Below are 20,536 nucleotides of genomic sequence, written 5' to 3' on the forward strand. Positions count from 1 at the left end.
CCGGGAAGGACCCTCTTTTCCGTCGCATCCGCCTTCGTCACTTCCACTCTGCGCTGCGCAGGGTTCGCTGAGGAGGAGACGCGTGAGCCGCAGGATGGAGCTGGTTGCTGGATGCTACGAGCAGGTCCTTTTTGGATTCGCCGTACACCCGGAACCCGAGGCAGACGGCCACCACGAGGTGAGAGCCCGCGCCCGCAGGTTCCGCCGGTGGTGGAGCGGCGGGGCGTCAGGCCTTGTTCCCAGCGGCCTAGGTAAACAGCACCTCAGAGGAACACACTGTGTGCTGTTTTAGGGGTTCATCGATGAATGAAACTGAGAGACTTAGAGTATACTTAGAATATATAGAGAGAATGTATTTAGAACATATACTTAGCCTTTTGAAACATGGAGAAGGCATTTAGTAAGACGTGGTATATGGCTTTTGTAGTGAACATTCTGACTACGGTGCACCAAGCAAGTTTGCGTTTCTGCAAACAGGCCAGTGAGCCGTCGATTATGAATTTAAGAGTCTTTCCCTTAAGTTGAAAGAACAGTTCGCTATTTCCCTGAGTTTCTGCCCTGGAATTTTAGCAAACTCTTCGCGCTGGATTCAGGTAAACGCTTCCTTGGTAAAATGACACCAGTTCATCATTGGGCCCTTCCAGTGGGAACCATTACTTGCAGTGAAGGTGCGAAGAACCCACAGGTATGGATTCTGCGTTGGAGAGCTTAACCATGTAGGAAGATGATGAGGAAGGCAAATAACGTAGAGAAAAAGTTACAGTAAAGTATGATAAGTATTGTGGGCTTCCCTGGGGGCTCAGTGGTAGACAAACCACCTGCCAGTGCAGGGGACGAGAGTTCAGTCTCTTGTGCAGGAAGGTCTGCTGGAGAAGGAAATGGCCACCCACTCCAGTATTCGTGCCTACAGATCCCTATAGAGCTTGTCCTGTTACAGTTAACGGGGTTGCAGAGTCTGACGCGACTGAACAACACCAAAAATGTTAAGTATTTTACTAAGTGTACAAATATAAAAGTTAAGTAAATTGGAAGTACTCAAACAGGTAGTTAGGAAATACCCAGAAATTTCTTGCTAGAAATAAGATCAAATTTTTAGACTATTACTGTGTTTTCCCTCTAAAGGAATTCCTTAGATAATTTCCTAGAGATTATTGAGTACTTATTTATGAAGTAGTTGAGGTGTCAGTTTTGAATTAACAGAAAATTGGAAGTATGTAACTTAGCTAAATTGCTTTTGTTTATTTTGTTGTCTACTCTGGTTATTCATCTGCCTCTGGTTGACAGGTGACATGTTCTGAATACTCAGAAGATGATGCTACTGATGGTGTTACTGTTTGTAATAATGGTGCTTTCCATGTTGCAGACATGTAGTCCTCACAGCAACCCCCTGAGGCAGATGAGGTTGTTCCCCTTTTACAGATGAGGATCCAGAAGTTGAGATAGGTTAAGCTGCTTGTTCAAGGCCACTAAGCTAATAATTGGCAGACCTGAGACTCACCTTTGAAGCTGTCTCCGATGCTTGAAGCTCTTTTTTTTTTTTTTTTTTAATTAGAGGAAGATTGCTGTACATTGTTGTGCTGGCTTCTGCCCTACAACACCACAAGGCAGCTATAATTATACGAATATCCCTTCTCTCTTGAGCCTCCCTCCCCTCTCACTCAAAGCTCTTAATCATTAACCTAGGACTGCCTCTAAACCTAATCAGGAAGTAGCCCCGATGATGAATGTTCCTTCTGTAAGATGTCCAGACAAAGGTTATTCTCTGATTTATGGCCACAGCAGGCCCTCAGGAATGTTGCACCTTCACTCAAATGATTGACAGAAGGACTATCTTGCTGTCATTTTTTTAGGAATTAGTTTATAACACTTCCTGAGTGTATCCAAACAAGTTTGGTGAATTTATTTCTTCCCTGGTTTATTTATTTTGCTAATGCTTCATGATGCATCTCCTTTAATGGGGGTTGGGGTATGTGTGTGTATTCAGCGGTCATTCTTTGCACTCAGCAAATCACATTCATTCAATCTGAGTGTTACATTGCAGCAATCATAGAGGTCTTGAGATCTCATTATTGGTCATTCTCTGGGGCTTATATTGGTATTAATGCAAATCCTATTTATTTTTCTTTATGGGCCTTGTCATTATATAGATACTTAACTCTGTGTGATACCATATTGTCTTGTCACTCCTACAGAATGATGCTTCGTTGGAATACGTGCTTTTGTTTCTTCTGTTCACTGCTCTGTGTATTTTGTTCACTGTGAAGAATGGTGCCAAGCACATAATAGTCATTCGGTATTTGAGTGAATGAATGATAGGGAGGCTCAGGGATAAGTAAACTTGCTCAGGAGTTAAGGGACTGGATGTCGCCCAGTCTTCGTCCATACATGTGCTCAGTCACTGGCCTGCTTTTTGTGACCCCGTGGGCTGTAGCCTGCCAGGTTCCTCTGTCCCGTGGATTTCCCAGGCAAGAACACTGGAGTGGATTGCCGTTTTCTCCTCCAGGAGGTCTTCCTGACGTGGGGGTTAAGCCCACATCCCCTGCACGGGCAGGTGGAGTCTTTACTGCTGAGCCACTTGAGACGCTCCAGCCCAGTCTTCGTAGTTGTTTTTAAAGTCCGGCGTTCAGTGTTGCCTTCTCGTTCTCTTACTGTCCCTGCTTTGTTCAGTTCTCTGAACCTGCCTGTCACCGCGTCGTCTCTTCTCCACTCATAGAATCCATTCAGTTTTCATGGATCGTGAAGCCACTTCCCTCTCTGTAGAGAACTGTGATGTGATCGTGGCGCTCCACTGACCATGTGCTTTTCTCTTCAGAAATGGGCTCCTGTGGCCGACTTCACCCACCACGCCCACACTGCCTCCTTGTCAGCAGTGGCTGTCAACAGCCGCTTCATAGTCACCGGGAGCAAAGATGAAACCATTCACATTTATGACATGAAAAAGAAAGTAGACCATGGGGCGCTCATGCATCACAATGGTAAGAAAATCATATCCTTTAAGATAACAGTGTTGAGGCAATTTACGATTCGACTTCAGCTGAACAATTCATATAAGTGTCTCATATGAGCAGATTCTGTGCTAAGAAATACAGAAGTGGACAAAGTGTGGTTCTTTATCCTTAAGTTATTCACAGTCTGTATTGGGCCAGAATGGAAGCACTTTACTCAGTCTAGTGGGGCAGAAGGAAGAAGCAAGTTTTCACTGAAAGCTTCCTTAAAATGACATTAAAATGAACTATTTTATAAGAAGAGGTCAATTGTTGGGCAGGTGAAACTGGCAAGGTGAAGAAAAGGACACTTGGGGCAGGGCAGGCCGTGTGAGGGGCATAGTGGCAGCATCACGGTAGAAGCTGGTTCTCTGGGGGAGGGCCAGGTACCCAGCACTGTGCCAGGAGAGACCAGCTGTGTCTTCAGTTCAGAGAAGAGAAAGCCTAGGCTCAGCGATGTTACAGGACCTGCCCTCGGTCACAAAACACTGAGACTAGAACCTGAACCTGCATCTGGAGCCTGTGCTTTTTTGACCACTGGTGCGCCTGGGGAAAAGTAAGGAGCTCGGTGTTCTGAGAAGGTCAGCGTGGAGGTTGGGGTGGCTGGAGACGTTGTGGGGTCAGATCCCAAGGGACCTCAAGTGGAGGAGGTCAGGACTGAATGGGTCAGAGAGCATTGCAGGCCTGAGGAAAGTGCTGGCAGTGTGAGTGTGGGACAGACCCCAAGAACCAGCCAAGAGCCTGCCTGCTGGAGTTGGAAGCTCTTGATGGACATCTGTTGGCAGTAGGCTACACACACTTCTGTAGACCAAGGAGAGTTATTTGGTGTGTGCAAGAGAAGGATTGATTTACACGGGAACTGAGGATTTTGGAGAAAGAATAGGTTGTTGGCCTAGAGAGAGTAGGGTGTCAAGGATCTGCAGATCTCCGAACAAAAAGCAGGCAAGTGTGAGTGGAGGAAGGCCGGAAGGGGCTGGAACAGTGAGTGTTTGTGGTCAGGATAGATTCTTAGAGCTGGAGACTTACTGTGGAAAAGCTCCAGGGGATAACCATGTGAGGAACTGGAATGCAAGGAGGTGGAGGTTACTGGAGTCAAGGAAGTCAGGAGGGGTGATCCCCAAGTCATGGCTGGGGTTTCACGCTGATGATGAAGTTGACCAGGATAGCAGCAGGATCAAGGGACAGACAGACCCAACAGGTGATTTGTTTCCCAGTGAAGTGTAAGTCGCTCAGTCATGTCCGACTCTGCGACCCCATGAGTCCGTGGAATTCTCCAAGCCAGAATACTGAAGCGGGTAGCTTTCCCTTCTCCAGGGGATCTTCCCAACCCATGGCTCGAACCCAGGTCTCCCTTATTGCATGTGGACTCTTTAGCAGCTGAGCCACAGGGAAGCCCCTATTGTTGAGCATCATATTCTGTTGTCACTGTGTTTTCCCAGGGGACAGAGAAGGAGGGGTTTCATGTGTGCTCCAGAAGAAGAAGGGGAAGATGGAGCTCAGGACGGTAGAATCTCTTACTCAGGTACTCAGTTTGGAAAAACTTGCCCTAGGAAATTAGTTTTCTGCAACAAAAGGCAAATAAGACAAGTACCCCTTTTCTTAAACCATCTTTCATCTATTTCAGAGGTTCTCGCCAAGCGAGAGTCTGCTGTTTGTTTGAAGCAGAAATTCGGAGTGATCAGTGTCCTCCTTACGTGCCCTGTGAGATAGTTCTTAGCTACTTTGACAAGTGTCTTGCTTTTCGGCAGAAGCTCAGCTTTGGGTGATTTCAGCGTGCATTCCTTTTCCTCTGTCTCCTAGTCCCAGTTTGTACAGGGAAGGCTTCTCCCTCCCTTGGCCTTGGAGACATAAGCTGAACAAGTCTGGTCTGTACCTGGTCTGCACAGGTGTTCAACCTCAAGAAAGGGATTGGCTTGGGAAGAGTTTAGATAGGGGATGAGTGAAGCAGGATTCTTGATTTCCTTCATTTCTTGTACAACTGCTGTTTTCGAACGGCTGGTAGTACATAAGCTCTTTTCCAGGTAACAGGTGGAATCATGGGCAGAAGAAGTAGAAGACATGGGGAAGCAACATTTCCAAAATGAGAAATAAGACAGTAGTGAAGGAGGAAGATGTGGGTAGACATGGCTAGAGTCTCCCACTGTGAGGAGTACATAGGCCCACATATTTTTCTTGGTTTTTAGAGGGGGTCTGTGCCCAATTATTCCTCACAGATCTTTGACTTTCAGTATAAAGGGCCATGTGAAGAACTGATCAGGATTTGTGCAGAGACAGAACTGACCCAGGGGTTCATACTCTATTCTGAAAAAGAGAAAATATAAATATTTAGACTTTGCAGCCAGAGGAGTCAGCAGGCCAAATCTAGGCTGGTGGCCTGATTGTATAAATGCAGTTTTACTGGACTACAGCCATGCTCACTCAGTCACGACATGTCTGTGGCTGGCTTGGCACTACAACTGCAGATGTGCGTACACGTAACAGAGGCTGTCGGGCTTGGTTTTTCCACAGGCACGATAACTTGTCTGAAATTCCATGGCAACAAGCACTTGATCAGCGGGGCTGAGGACGGCCTCATTTGTGTCTGGGACGCAAAGAGATGGGAGTGCCTGAAGTCGATCAGAGCTCACAAGTGAGTCCCACCTCCCCTCCGTGGTCTCCAGGTGCCAGTCAAGCTGGGGCTAACTGTCGGTTTCCTTTTAGAGGACACGTGACCTTCCTTTCCATTCACCCATCTGGCAAGTTGGCCCTGTCTGTGGGTACAGATAAGACACTGAGGTGAGTCGTGAAGGTCCAGGAGCACCTTTACTAAGCTGTGGTCTTTGGTCTTCAAATGTAAGAGCCCACCCCCTGGCGTAGCTGACTGCAGGAATGCTGGAGTGGGTGGCCTCTCCCTTTTCCAGACGATCTTCCCAACCCAAGTCTCCTGCGTTGCAGGCAGCTTCTTTACCATCTGAGCCGCAGGGAAGCTGGTGTTGGTACTGTTTCTATTCTGTCTGCCGCTGTCAGACACCAGGGCAAAGCTGAACGCTTGTGAACCTTTTCATAAGGAAAGGGGGGAAATGAAAGACTCTAAATTCAAACACACATGCCACGTTACAGTTGTCAGCTGTGGAGTAGAGAGGGGTTTTATATAAAGAAGTATTTTGGGAAGTCAAACCTTTTGAAAATATAGTGAACTCAGCAGAGGAAAGGACTGTGGGAACAGAGTGAGTTTTAATCTTGCTTGATAAGAACTATTTTGGGCATTGCTGTAAGAAGGAAGGCAGTTCTGAATGGCCAAGTAGTAAATGTTCGTCTGTGTGTTCATTAAACTTATCACTTTACACCTGGTCAGTCAGTGATCTTGCGGTAAATGAGCTTCCTGTTTTGCAGAACATGGAACCTTGTGGAAGGAAGATCGGCATTTATAAAAAACATAAAACAAAGTGAGTGTTTTTTTTTTTTTTTTAGCTTTATTTATTTTTGGCTCTGCTGGGTCTTCATCGTCACAAGGGCTTTTTCTCTAGTTGCAGCGACTGGGGGCTGCTCTTCTGTTGGCGGTATGTGGGCTTCTCGTGGCAGTGGCTTCTCTTGTGAAGCGCAGGCTTTAGGGCATGAGGGCTCAATAACTGAGGCGCACGGGCTTAGTTGCTCCTAGACATGTGGGATCTTCCTGGATCAGGGATTGAACCCATATCTCCTGAATTGGCAGGCGGATTCTTTACCACTGAACCACCAGGGAAGCCCAAAGTGAGTGTTTTTGTTTAGAATGCATTTGAAAATATGATAGGACGTTAATGTATATACACACAAGTTCTCGTGTCCACACACTTACAGTTATTTCCTTACATGGTGGTGGTTCTCTCTGAGAGCATAGGCCTCAGGTCACTTATTTTCCCTCCTCTTTCTATTGGGATTATTGGCATGGTTCTACCACCTAGGAGCTGTATGACCTTAGTGATTCTTCACACCAGTTCCTTGTCTAAAGTCTACTCACAAAATATGCATCATAAGTTTGCTGTGAAGGTTTTATGAGATAATGGATGTGAAAGAGCACAATGTAAATATTTGCTATTTTTTTATGACCCTGATCAGTTTCTTCTTTTATCTATGAAATACAACAGCTTTGTTCTTGTAACTTACAGATGCTCACATAGTGGAATGGTCCCCAAAAGGAGAGAAATACATAGTTGTCATACTGAACAGAATAGATGTCTATCAGCTTGACACTGCATCCGTCAGTGGCACCATCACAAATGAAAGGAGAGTGTCTTCTGTTACGTTTCTTTCAGTAAGTGATCGGAAGTCAGTGGTGGGAGTTGAGTGTATATGGTGATGGTTGGAATTGTTGATGACATTCTGGGTGTTATGTTTTGTTTTTTTTCCTCTGTTAGGAATCTGTCCTCGCAGTGGCTGGAGATGAAGAGGTTGTAAGGTTTTTTGACTGTGATTCCCTAACATGCCTCTCTGAGTTTAAAGCTCATGAAAACAGGTACTTTTTTTTTTTTTAACACACTAATCTCTGTGTGCTTGTATGTACAGAGTCTCTTATAAATGCAGTAGCTTCATAAGGCAGACGTTTTTTGTGAATGACTGCAGAAATAGACATATCTACATAGCTGATTTTTTTTCCCCAAGAGGATGGTGGGAATGTTGTCTGGGCCATAGTGATGCAAAAGTGGTGAAGTCGTCACCAGGACTAGTCATTGGCACAAGAGACTTATTTGTTCAATAATTTCATTATACTTGCAGCCTGGAACCCTCAATTCGTACTTGAATGGGGAAAAAAATTAGCTCTGCCCCAACCACTTGTCTTTTTTCTCTATTCTCTATTCGCCTGTCCACTGGCCCCTTCCCACACTCTGCTTTTCCTGCAGGAGAAACACATGACATGTTGACCTCTGTCTTGCGCCCATCTCCGTTACCTCTTACTGCTCAGTGTATCTGCAGGCAGACGTGAGTCTCAGGGTCAGTGGTTAATAACTGGACCAAGCTTACCCCCCTGTTAGGTGATGGAGATAGGAACCAACCCTGTTCTGTCTGACGCTGTCCCTGCTTTTTCCGCTGTAATTTTGTAAAATGGTGATCATGTAATGTGTTTTATTTGCATGTTCTTTTATGTTTCAAACAACTCTCATTTATTTATTTATTTTTTAAATGCTTATTTATTTATTTGGCTGCTCCGAGTCTTAGTTGCAGCACGCTGTGGCATGTGGGATATAGTTCGAATCCAGGTCCCCTGCATTGGGAGCGTGGAGCCTTAGCCACTGGACCACCAAGGAAGTCCCAAACAGCTCTTGGTTTTCATTTTCTAAATCATGGTTTAGCTTTGAGAAATCTCTGTTTACAAATAGAATACTGCAGTCACTAGAAAGGCCTTAGTTTGGGGAAGGGAGCCTGTTCTTCAAGGCCATATAGCTCTTCATGGGTATTTGGTCATTCATTTAACAAGTATTCACTGAGCATCAGTAATGAAAAACTGCAGCAGGAGCTTGTACTCTCCTGGCTGTTATCTTATCTCAGGGCAACAAACAGAATAAATAAGAACTCAGGTAGTCTTAACAGGAAGAAAATAGGTATTACGATTTGGGAATGACACAGGTAACTTATTTGGATGGGATGATCGGGGAAGGAGGAATGAGACCTTCGGGATAAAGGAACTATTTTTAAAAGGGAGAGAATTGTAGGCACAGTGGCCCTGAGGGAGAAAAGAGCTTGGTGTATTTTAGGAGCAGATAGAAGACCCTCACTGGGTCAGAGGGAGCCAAATGGGGCTGGCCCTGGCATGTTATGGGAAGGAGTTTGAGTTTTGTATCAAGTGCCTTTGTAGGTGTTGGGTTATCTATGTCCCAGCCACTTTCTCCCTCTTGTGGTGTATTGAAACCGAACCTACCTTTGTAGAATTTTAAGCCTGGGAATAACATGGTTTGATTTTTTAAAAAGTTGTTAGAGGGCAAAAATGGAAGTCGAGAGGCCAGTTAGTTTACTCCGTAATCCGGAAAGAAGATGATAGCAGCTCAGATGGGTGGTAGGCCCTGAGAACAAGGGGAAGAGGCCTTGGTCACCTCTGTCTTTCAATATAGTTTCCTGAGGTGGAGGGGGTTAAATATCTTTACTTCCTTTAATTCCTGATAATTCCTTTTATTCCTGATAATCTATTTATAGTTGTCTATCATCTCTTCAAGTCCTTCTTAAGGTATGGTTCTATCTTGGAATTTAGACCCTGAAAATGACTCAGAACAACTCATGGGATTGTGAAGCATGTTTAATTTTTGGCACTGTTCGTTGAGCAGTTTGGAAACACCTTAAGCCTTGAAAAGTCAAGAGACTATGTACCTAGAAGTTTTCTAGCAGCATCGTACTGTCTTTAGGAAAGGCTCTTTTACGGTGTCACTGTTTCTGTCCTAGGGTAAAAGACATGTTCAGTTTTGAAACTCCAGAGCATCACGTTCTTGTTACAGCATCGAGCGATGGTTTCATCAAAATGTGGAAGCTTGAGCAGGACAAGGTCAGTGTCTCAGCACAATATAAATAAACCAAAGGCAAGTCTTACTGTCGGTATGACTCTGAGTTAAGTGAGGTGGATTTTCTCTAAGGTTCATTGGGCACAGATCTTTTACATGTTTAAAATTTCTTTGAGGCATGATTGATACTCGTGGTTTTAAAGTTAGGGTTCCATAGTGCTGCTCCAGGGGTTGGTATTGGTGAGTCTGAGCTGGCTGGACCCCAGAACTCCTTCTCATTTGGCCAGAAAAACAGCATTTTCTTCTCTTCTTTGTATTGGTGATCTCCTCTATAAGCTTCTGTTAGATAAAAATCCTGCCATTGCTAGAAAAAAAGGGGGAACTTTTGATCAATTGTAGAATTCACAATAGTTTTGAACCAGATAATTTGACACTTAAATTCTCTGGTAGTGTCCCTTTTGCAGAGTCTTGGTTTGTTATTCTTCATTCTCTTATAAAACAGTCTCTGAGTGTGGTTTGTTGAGCACCTGCTTTTGCAGGGTTCTTGGTTAAAACATGGAACTGAACAAGAGCAAACAGTGCCTTTCCTTAGCGAAGTGCTTCTTAGAAATTGGTGGACATAGTCAAACCAATCACAAGTCAAGGTCACAAGTATTTTCTAAACAGCACTGCTCTCATACTCAAGAAAATGCTGTGTGAGTTTTTAATTAAGGTAATTTGATTATGAAAAAATAAAAGTAATTATTTAAGATTGCTTTATGTTATCTCACATTTTCTTTCTTACGTTATAGACAGTTTCCCCATCTCTATTGTGTGAAGTAAACACGAACGCCAGGCTGACATGTCTTGGGGTGTGGCTGGACAGAGGGACAGACACGAAAGAAAGCCCGCCTGCTGCCGCCGAGCCTGCTCCTAGTAAGTGAGACCGATCTTTTAAAAAAATTTAAATAGTTACCTCTTGAGGTGGAGGAGCTCCAGATAACTTCACTTTATTCTCTACTTATTTTATTTTAGAGGGAAAAACCGCCTTTAAACACACTGTCTCTTGTGTTTTAGTAAGTAAAAAACAGTCCAGAAGCAACAAAGAGGAATCTGGCCATGCAATCCAGGAGGAAGAAAGGCAGCCAAAACCAGACGCAGAGAAATGTAGCTTAACTGGTGACAGTAATAAGCCAACGAAGGGAAACAGCCTGGTGTCAGCCAAGAAGAGAAAAACGGTGGAAATGTCGGAAAAAAAGAGAAAAAAGAAGAAAATATGAATGATGCAGTGAATCCCAGATTTTTTCCTACCAGAAAAACTTTTTCAAATATACTTTTTTTCCCCTAAGTAAAAGCTAGGAATTTGTTCTTTTGAAGAAAATGTGCAGCTTAAAAATCACTTTGAGGTTTTTTTTAAAAACTGTGGTAAAACTTTGATAGGCAATATAAATTATATATCATGGTGATATATAGTATCTTAATGTATAATATGGGCTTCCCAGGTGGCTCAGTGGTAAAGAATCTATCTGCCAATGTAGGAGACAGATGTTTGATCCATGGGTTGGGAAGATCCCCTGGCGAATGAAATGGCAACTCACTCCAGTATTCTTGCCTGGGAAATCCCATCGATAGAGGAGTCTGGTGGACCACAGCCCAGAGGGCTCACAAGAGAGTTGGACATGAAATAATGACTGAGCCCACACACATGCAGCCTATAATACATAATTTTTACTGCTGTGTAAAGCAAATAAAGATCTTTCTCAAAATATTGTGGCTTAAAATAATAGAAAATCTTGAATACATTTCTTACCAGAAGTGGATAAAGGAGTTATTTTTCAGATATTCTTAACTGGGGGAAGAATGAAAAACCTGCATTACTTTGGCGTCTTCAGGTGGTTCTAGTAATTTTAATGAGGATTTTGTTCATTTTGATAACAAAAGGTATAAAAAGACATTCATACCAGGAAATACGTTTAGATAAGCTTAAAAGCTGTAGATAAATAAAATACGTATGTATAATGCATATGCTGAAGTTCAGGGCTCTGAATAGAAGGTTAAAGAGAGGCTACCAAACGTCATTAAACTGTTCTATTTCCAGTGGATGACAAGGAAATGTTAAGACAGGAAAATGACATTTCCTTTATTTTAAATCTGTTTCAGCCCATCAGAAAAAAAAAAACAACTTGACTAACCTCCCATCCAAGTACTAACCAGGCCTGACCCTGCTTAGCTTCCAAGATCAGATGAGATCGGGTGTGTTCAGGGTGGTATGGCCATAGGCTTTAGTTCATCTTCTAACAAAGGTAGTCTTAAAACTGTATCTTATTTATTTGTATCTTATATCAAATAATGGCTCTACCAGGGCCTAGGACTGTAGGTAATTAAATCTCTGTGGTTTTTAGTTCCTTTAAGTGTCAAAGGCAGGGAGAGTATCATGGTGAACTTAAGGTTTGAAGTTTGCCCCTAATTAAGGAGATGTGAATCCCTGAGTCATCCCGGCTGGTTAAGGCAAGTTTCCTATCGATTTTTTCAGCAGAGTCTTCCATTAAGTTGGTGAGGGTCTGGCCTAAGTGGAATTGTTCAGGTCTTAGTCACTATCAGCTTGGCTGTTTGAAGTCAGCTGTGGTAAATGCAGGCTTCGATTTTGATATCTGAAAGGTAGGCGTTGCTGCGAACGGGAAAGTTTTCTCTTAGAATATGTATGCTGCCAAAAACTCACTTGCCATTTGTCTCTACGAGGATTAGGTCCCTAGCCACTGCAGTTGCTAACCTATAGCACACTCAGAGGAGTTCTAGGTAGAAATCAGGAATAAGGCACTCTGGGAAAAACTGGCAGAGCAGGCCTTTAGATAGAGACTTCTCTTCAGGAGGTTTTATGAGCCCAGTCTCTTGTGTCTTCTCTTATCTATGAAAGCACTTAACAGAGATCCTTAACAGAGGCACCTGCTCCTCTTGAGTAGCACCAACATTCTGTCAAAATGTGTGCTTGAGTGCACAGCAACCCACTTCACCAAAATCACATATACTGATGCCCTCTGCCCGCTCCCCCCACTTCAGGGAGCAGTTCCGCAGAGCTGAGAGGCCGTCTCCTGGGCTATGGTCCTCATTTTCCCCCCAATGAAACAGCTTACAACTCTCCTTGTGCATTTCTTTTTTAAGATGGCCATGTGCTGCAATTAAGATGGCCATGTGTTTCCACTGGCTTGTATATGTATGATCTGTTCTTGTTATGTACTTGCAGCGGATGACACCCACGTATTGCTGTTACATCAACTGAGAATGTGGTGAGGCAGGGAAGAGAAGCAGGTGTGGAGTTAATCTGTGGTTGGCGGGGTTGGGGTGGGGGGTACGGACGGGGACATTGCAGAGGTACCTGCAAATTTAACTCACCTACAGTCAGTCCCCTTTTAATATGCTCTTAAAGTAGTCTCACTCCCTAAAACAAAGGGAAGTGAGCCAGATTGTCTAGCCTGTGGCCACCGTATATTCTGCAGGTAGAAAATTGTCCCTTCTCATGATAGCAAACTAGGTGATGAGGCTAGAGGATCCATCTCCGATGGCCTGCATCTGGTTGACACCTGGTGAGGACTGGAGCCACCTCCATGCTTCCCCCATGGGTGACCTCCACCGCTGGCCTGGCCCAGCTCGCCAGGCCTGTCAAAACTAGACTCCAGTCCTGGGTTTTAGGCTTTTGGCGAGGCTGGCTTGGATCTGGGACTAGTGCTGGACGGCCCTGCTCGCGTCCAGCTTCCGGGACGCACGTGCTCGGTGACTCTCCCTGCCCCGGGGACAGAGCACGCGCCGGGTCGTCGGCACCAAGCCACGCCCCCAGGGCTCAGAGAGCACGGAGGCTCCAGGCCTCTAGCCCCGCCTCACGCCACGCCCCCAGGGCGCCGAGAGCGCTGCCACTCCAGGTCTCTAGCCCCGCCCTACACCACGCCCCCAGAGCGCCGAGAGGGCGGTGACTCCACGCCGCTAGCCCCGCCCCTACGTCTCAAGCCTCGCCCCTCAGACGCAGTAAACGCGCCGTAACACTTCCGGCGGGTCAGTGACTCCCCACCCCGAGGCGAGTACGCCCTGGTCGACCTGTGCGGGCAGACTTTCGGGAAGGAGGTTCGTGTGCTTTGGAATTATTATTATCTTACGCTGGTTTAGACTTTTGACCGCTCGTCCTCTGCTTTCCTTCTAGTGGGTTGTGAATTCTGCGGGAACCCTGAACTCTTGGCAGGTGCTTACCGATTTAGCCAGTTCTTTTCCCGGAGATTTTACCCGTTTAAAAGTGTGGGTGCAATGCTCGACGCAATGCTACGTCGAGTTAATGACGGCGGTATGATTCCAAGCTCCCCTAACCCTTATAGACAATAGTTTATAAGAAGAGGTGTGTGTTTTTTTCAAGCTTAGCCTCGATGGATACCAGATGCATTTCTTTAAGAAATTAGTTCCACCCTAGTTTGCCAGAGGTGTAGCACTCTACGTAATTACGGCTTGGGCTTTTGTGTTTTTTATCCTTCCTCTCGCCCCCCGTCTAACAATAACTATGAATGATGCAAAATTAACTGTCTGAAAGTGTTATATTGAGTATTGAAATAATCTAATTCTTTGGGCGGGGCTGAAAAGCAGTACACCCTCCCCCCACAAAGGCTAATTAAAATACTTGAATTAAGGGCACAGGAGTGTTTATTTTCCAACTTGGTTATAACTTGGTTAGATGATGAAAAGATTAGCTTGTTAACTGTAGAGAGCTGGTCAGTGAAGTTTCCCGTGGGTCTATGTTACTAGAACTTATTACCAGAATCGTTGCTGTTTGTTCAGCAGTTACTGTGTGCAAAGCACTTTTTATGTATTATCCCATTTGATGCTGACCCTAGCGTGGGAAGTTTGCACAGGGTAGGTAAACAGTGAAGGAAACTGAGGCTTAGAGAAGTTGAGCCATTACTTCTTAGCTCCCCAGGGCTGGAACTGGAACTTGACCCACCTCTTTCTGGCTGCTAGGGAGCTGTGCTGTTGACCACCTTTGATCCAGCCCCTCCTTTGCAGGTGCAGGCCTGGTTTGGACAGAGTGAAAGAGAACGATGCCGAAGGACTCTGGCCCGCTGTAAGTGCCCGGTGGGTGGGGGTGGAGCAGCCAGGATCTTCTCAAACGCAGAGTTTCTTTCCTCTGAGCCAAGAGTGCGGGGCAGCTGGGGTTATGGGAGGATGGACTGTGCGCCTCCCACAGGGACTTGCGTCTGGGTCCTCGCTCTCCTGCTCACCTGGGCAGGTCATCTAACCTCTCTGGGATTTATAAGCGTTTGTACAGTGATAGGGTTGTTCTGGAATAATGACCTTTTTGATCCCATCCTACAGTTATGTGTTTTTTAAAACACATAATGTTTCGCACCAATGTCTTACTGTTCTGTTTTCAGAGTGCCTTTACATTGGCTTGGCTTTGGCTATGCAGCACTGGTTGCTTCCGGCGGGATCATTGGCTATGCAAAAGCAGGTATGGTTTGTACTTATTTAACCTCTTGCAATCTTGTTCTTGGTGAAGAACGAGTCCCCAGTACTCCCGGACTACAGTCTTGTTGGAGTCAGGTTTGGTTTAAGCCTCCTCTTTGGAGAGCCTGCTTATCATCAGCCCCATAGCTGCTCCTTTACTCGCCTCGAGGTTATCTGGCTGAGCTAAACTAGGCTTCTTGTCTAGGCACTTCTGCCTCTTTATCTAAAGATGCCGGTTAGGGATGGTGGTAGATGGTCGTTATCATCAGCTGCCATACGTCAGCCTTGACCCCAGAGGGCCAGCTCTGCTCTTAAGTGGCAGAAAGCCTCTTACCTCCACATGAGTGGTTTCGAGGTCCGCCTGAAGCCAGGTGCAGGTGTGTCAGTGAATCTGGCTGTTTTTCAGGAGCCTTCCTTGCCTGCTTCCCCACCGCCAGCACACACACCAGAACCCGCTCTCCAAAATCCTTTTTGAACTCATTGACCCTATTTCCCCTTCCTTTAGGGATGAGCCAGAGGTTGTGCCCACAGGCAGTTCCAGTCTTCTCAAGGCTAGTCACCCCTGGCCAGGAGCCTCCCCTTCTCCTTTGGAGCTGCCCTGCCTGTCAGAGGAGAGGGGGGTGGTGTGGTTATGGCCCTGACTTCTCCAGTGGAAAAAGCAATCTACCCCAAACCTTTTTCTGCATGAGGACACCTCGGTCTTGAATGGCACAGGGAGATGTTCCCTTTGCCGTTTCCTCTGCGCGGGTTGCGGGGGTGGGTGGCGGGGCGGGCTGGGGGATCCTGTTGCTGAGATGAGTGTTTGCCAGGAGAACGCAGGTGTGTGTGTACCTCCTTCCAGGCAGCGTTCCGTCCCTGGCTGCCGGGCTCCTCTTCGGTGGTCTTGCTGGCCTGGGTTCCTATCAGCTGTCTCAGGATCCAAAGAACGTCTGGCTTTTCTTAGGTACGTCGTTTCACGGTCTCTCCCTGATGCATTCCTGGGTTGGTGGGACGTGGCAGGCTCTTCAGACTGAGATGCTTCTCCTGCTTCTGTCAAGTCCTGGGGAAGGTTTGAAAGGAGGGGGTTTGTGCCCGTTGCTGCTGATCTTTTATGTAGAGGACACGGAAAGGTTTTCCTCCCTCCCAAATGGAGGTTAACCCCGTGAGGTCAGCGTTAAACATGCAGAGGGCAAGCACGTGTCTCTTAACCGTTGTGACGCCCTCTGAGAACTGTCTGCTGGAGCATCGCTGAAGGACCGTGTTTCTGGTTAGGTCCGCATCAGTATTGCGTTTTTCCCGTTTGAAAGTCGTTTATTCGTCCTTTAGATGTAAGCAAAGTGTATAAGACGGACGCCCGGCCTTCAGGGAGCCATAGCTCTCACTGGGGACCGCAGGTGGCGGCGGGCTCCTGCCGTGTCCAATGAGCAGCCCGGACGTGAGAGCGCGGGGGTGAAGGTTCCATCTTATCTGAGTGGCTTGGCTGTGTTTCTCCCGAGCCCCACCCACGTCTCCGACACTCTGCGGGGCCTCTGGGCCCCCTGCTGCCTCCACACACACCCCCACTCGAGGAAACTGCAGCTCTGATCCTCACAGCTGTGCGGGGAGTGAGGGAGCCCCAGTCCTTGGTCCCTGTTGGCGTGAGGGGATGAGGAGACACCCAGCTCTGCCCCCACGCGCCTCAGATCCCCGAGTCCCATTTCCAATGCTGCCCTTCTGTGCCAGCGAATGCCTGGTCTCCAGGCGCACCCCTCCTCCCAGGCTGCGGGTCTCTGCTCCCCCCCTTCTCTGAGCTCTACCCTGTCTGTGATGCCAGCCCCTCGGTGGGTCCCAGCCCTGAACGCGCCCATGTGCTCAGCTCTCACCCATTTAGAAACAACAGAAAAGGGACCTTTCGTGACCCCACTTCTTTCTTCAGTGGCTGGCTGCCCTTCTTCCTCTTCAGAAACTTCTCTTTAAAAAATCCTTCACCCTCCCATCCTCACTTCCTCGGCTCACATTCTTAACCCACTTCAGCCTCCACTATGTTCCTCTCAGTCCAAGAATAACTCTCCCCAAGGCTACCGGGAGCCTGTGTGTTTCAAAATTCAGTGTACGTTTTTCAGTCCTTATTTTATTTTGCCCTTTTAGCTGTTCTCGGCACAGTTTGCCAATCCATTTTCCATTCTCTTGTTGTTTTTTTTTTTCTTTGTATTTTCTCATTGTCTTTTGTCTCTCTCGTCTTTTCTATTTTGTCCACCCGTCTCTCTTGACCATTAAATACTAAGGTTCTTAAAACCTGGCTCTTTTTATCTTCTTTATACTCTCTCCCTTGGCAAGATCATTGAAGCCCAGGCCTCAGATCACCACCAATACACACACGACCCACAGATCTCTCTCTCCGCCAAGCCTTTCTCGTGTGTATCCACTTTCCTGCATGGAAGTTTCCAGGCGTGTCCAGGCATCAGCTCTGACCTGGCTTCATGTCTTCTCTTGTGCTCCATCCTCTTGGGTCTCCCTTGCTCTCTTCCCGTCTGTCTTCATGTTCATTTCATCAACAAGTCCTGTCAACCCTCCCCCCAGCCCACGTCCCAAGTCATCCCCTTCTCTGCCTCCAAAGCCATCATCCATGTCTTAGTCAGCCCCCCGCCCCCGTTGCCTGTATTCCCAAGGGAGTTTCTTCATGGGTGCCCTGCAGCCTGCAGTTGTATTTTCAGACGGCAGCTCTGCTTGCGTATCCCTCTGCTCGTGTCTTTTAATGCCTTCGCATCGCCCGGATGAAAACCCCAGTCCCTGCCGGGGCCCGCGGGGCTCTGCCGGGGGTGGCCCTCTCCCTGGCTCTGGTGGGTTTCTGCGCCTCAGCACATCCCCAGCCTCCTCCCGCTCCCGCCCCCTGCCTGGACCCACGTTCCTGCCCTTAGCTCGTCAGCACCGCTCTTCACATCGCAGCTCCGTCCCCACTCTCTCAGCAAGCCCTTCTCCCTGAGCGGGCTGACCCCTAATCTTCCGTTGTCTGTAATGCATTCACTGCACCTGTGGCACAGTATGGCCTTCCCTGGTGGCTCAGCGGCAGAGAATTCACCTGCTGGCGCAGGAGACGCAGGCTCCATCCCAGGGTCGGGAAGGTCCCCTGGAGGAGGGCATGGCCACCCGCTCCAGTGTTCTTGCCTGGGAAATCCCATGGATGGAGGACCCCTGGCTCGTCTGTGGGGTCACAGAAGAGTCGGACACGACTTCATGACTCAACGACAGCACAGATTGTACTTTTAAATTTTTGTTTGTGTGATTCTTTCAAGTCAGCCGCATCAAGCTGGAAGCACTGTTAGGGCAGAGATCTCCGTGATGACGGTTGTGTCGCCTGCACCTGCTGCGGGGCAGGTGGTGGGAATTGATAAAACATGGAATGGGAAGGGCCTGAGAGCATGCCGGGCAAACAGCATCAGCAACGAGGAGGGGACAAAACCCCACGGCAGTGTAGGAGAAAACGGGAATTATGGCAGAAGAGTGGTAGGAGGTGAGGCGGAGGCAGGCTGGGATCAGACACTGAGAGCCTTTGAGGCCAGTGTTGGTGTTAATACTTAGTCCCATTAAATGTGGACAGCGTGGAGGTCCCAAGACTCGGGGGAGGAGGATTATGAGATCGGGTCTGGGCCTTTGAAAGATGGGTGGGAAGTTGGCCACTTTTCCATCCTCCCACGTATAAGATGTATTAATCTTTGACTCTTTTTATCTTTCCACCAGTCACATCTGGAACCTTGGCTGGCATCATGGGGGTGAGATTCTACAACTCGAGAAAGTTCATGCCTGCAGGCCTGATCGCAGGTGCCAGGTACACTCTGCTCTGTTGCTGGCTTTGGTTCAGTGTCCCAGATGCTTTAGGTATTCAGAAGGGCGCTTGTTTCAATATACCTGATGCTGAGCATCAGCTGAAATGCCTTAATTTATCCACAAATAGGAAAGACCGCGAAAACAGTTGATTTCACGTCACAATGAGATGAGGATGCTCATTCACTTCCGAAATGGTCTGGCTCTCACATCCGAGCTCTGATTCCTCTTGGCTCCTCCCCGCAGGGGAGGCGGCTTTGGTGCGAAGCCGGGATTGCACCCGCTGCTGTGACTTGCAGCTTGGGGTCCGTAGATACTCAGCGGTATTGGTGTCCTTTACTAACGAAAATTTCGCTAAAACGAAATTCTGATCGAATCCTGTTTTCTAATTAACCTTGATTGCAAAATCCAACCCAGGTTGATCTTAAGATGTAGTGTTTAATAAAGATAACCCGAAGATAGCCTTTTTAAAAGCTGCTTTGGAAAAAGCTTACTCACTGACTTGGATCGTAGTCAGGATGCTGTCAGGAGTCAAGTCTTACACCCGGTGTGGAAGAAGGTCAGGAGCCATGTAAGCTGGCAGGCTGGAGGTCTGCCGTCACCCAGCTCTGCGGCGGGGGAGGCCGTGGCCTTTGCAGCCCTGTTTTCTCATCTTTGAAGTGCTGGCAGCTCCATTAGGAACTGTGACTCGCGTGTACACTTTCAAAGCCTGAGCGCAGAACTGCCCTTGGCATGTTCCTCCTTTGGCAGCTCCAGGGGCCGGAGTCCATCTCCGCTGGCTCTCCCTTGGCACCACCTCGGCACGTACTTCTGGGGAACCTGCCGAGTCTAGCCCCTTAAAAATAGTCAAGTGCTCCTGCTGTTCTTGACCTGAATTTTTTTTGTGTGTTTCCTTTGAACAGTTTGCTGATGGTCGTCAAACTTGGAATCAGTGCCTTGGGTAAACCCCATCAGTAATAGTCATGGCCCAGCTTGGACTCATGAAGAATTTTTAAAACTTCTACTCTTTTTCATGTATTAAGATAAACAAGTACAGCATTTCCGTATATTCTGACATTTCTCTTCAGAACAGACCAAAAAATGGCACTGAACTTCGCAGAGACAAAATGTCGGTCATTATCATTACGCCCTAAAGGGATGGGTAAGACGCAACACGAGAGTTTCTCCCTGTGGTGCCCTCATAGTCTTGGATTCTTTATGTCAGTGTTATCTGTTCTTTTGTATCTCTCGGTGACATCTCCAGGGATAGAATGTTAGCGTGTCACCACTGGGGCCCTCCAAGCCCCATGTGCTCGCTGCTAAAGGAACAGTGTGAAAAGGATCTGTTGATGAGATTTAGGATATCTGTTCTTTTGCTTATCTTAGAGCACAGACCTACTTTGAAATTATGTTAAATAAAATCAATGAAAATAAAGTTTACTGTAAATGATATTTTCTGCAGTGTCTTCATTGCCAGAGCTCTCTAGAACAGCTCTCTAGAATGAGATGTGAATAACAAGATAAAAGAACATGAAGGTGTTTTTGTTGATATTTAGGAATTACCCATTTTGAATAATTTAAAAGCCAAGGAAGAAAACTTATTTGATTATACATTGCATTTAGGCTTGAATTTCTAAGATTAGTGGGACTGCATAATCAAAAAAGAAAAATGAGATTGTGGTTAACCAGTTAATTTATAAATGTGAAACCTGAGAGAACTGTTTATAACTGGGGTTACTTAGGTTGGTCTCTACATTGGACATGTTAGCTAATTACACATTTTCACTTTCTTTCAGCATTGAGTTAACTCATTCTGGTACCCCTTACTTTGGTTTTCCCCTTTAGAAAAAAAAGGAGGGGATACATTTGCTACTTATCTCAACTTTCACTGGT

At 46.7% G+C, this 20,536-nt stretch overlaps 2 protein-coding genes across 5 annotated transcripts; both read left to right on the top strand.

Moving 5' to 3' along the window:
* Nucleotides 1-31: 31 nt before the first annotated feature.
* PAK1IP1 (PAK1 interacting protein 1) lies at nt 32-11,172 on the top strand. Of its 2 annotated transcripts, none has more exons than XM_070457018.1 (10): nt 32-178; nt 2,813-2,975; nt 5,493-5,613; nt 5,685-5,759; nt 6,357-6,409; nt 7,109-7,254; nt 7,358-7,455; nt 9,372-9,471; nt 10,219-10,342; nt 10,484-11,172. In XM_070457018.1, exons 1-10 carry the CDS (start codon nt 95-97, stop codon nt 10,684-10,686), a joined length of 1,167 nt encoding a protein of 388 aa, XP_070313119.1. In that variant the 5' UTR covers nt 32-94; the 3' UTR covers nt 10,687-11,172. The 2 variants fall into 2 exon arrangements, with proteins under 2 accessions (XP_070313119.1, XP_020746745.2); XM_020891086.2 differs by lacking the exon at nt 32-178 and adding an exon at nt 4,424-4,506 and having other exon boundaries at nt 2,899-2,975.
* A 2,243-nt stretch (nt 11,173-13,415) lies between these two features.
* LOC110135787 (transmembrane protein 14C) lies at nt 13,416-20,093 on the top strand. 3 transcript variants are annotated; one of them, XM_020891083.2, is made up of 6 exons: nt 13,416-13,519; nt 14,444-14,501; nt 14,812-14,888; nt 15,726-15,827; nt 18,581-18,668; nt 19,567-20,093. In XM_020891083.2, exons 2-6 carry the CDS (start codon nt 14,479-14,481, stop codon nt 19,619-19,621), a joined length of 345 nt encoding a protein of 114 aa, XP_020746742.1. In that variant the 5' UTR covers nt 13,416-13,519; nt 14,444-14,478; the 3' UTR covers nt 19,622-20,093. The 3 variants fall into 3 exon arrangements, with proteins under 3 accessions (XP_020746742.1, XP_020746743.1, XP_070313127.1); XM_020891084.2 differs by having other exon boundaries at nt 13,417-13,519; nt 14,430-14,501; XM_070457026.1 differs by having other exon boundaries at nt 13,432-13,519; nt 14,399-14,501.
* The last annotated feature ends 443 nt before the right edge of the window (nt 20,094-20,536 follow it).

The sequence above is a fragment of the Odocoileus virginianus genome, chromosome 27 (assembly GCF_023699985.2).
Source record: "Odocoileus virginianus isolate 20LAN1187 ecotype Illinois chromosome 27, Ovbor_1.2, whole genome shotgun sequence".
Lineage (NCBI taxonomy): Eukaryota > Metazoa > Chordata > Mammalia > Artiodactyla > Cervidae > Odocoileus > Odocoileus virginianus.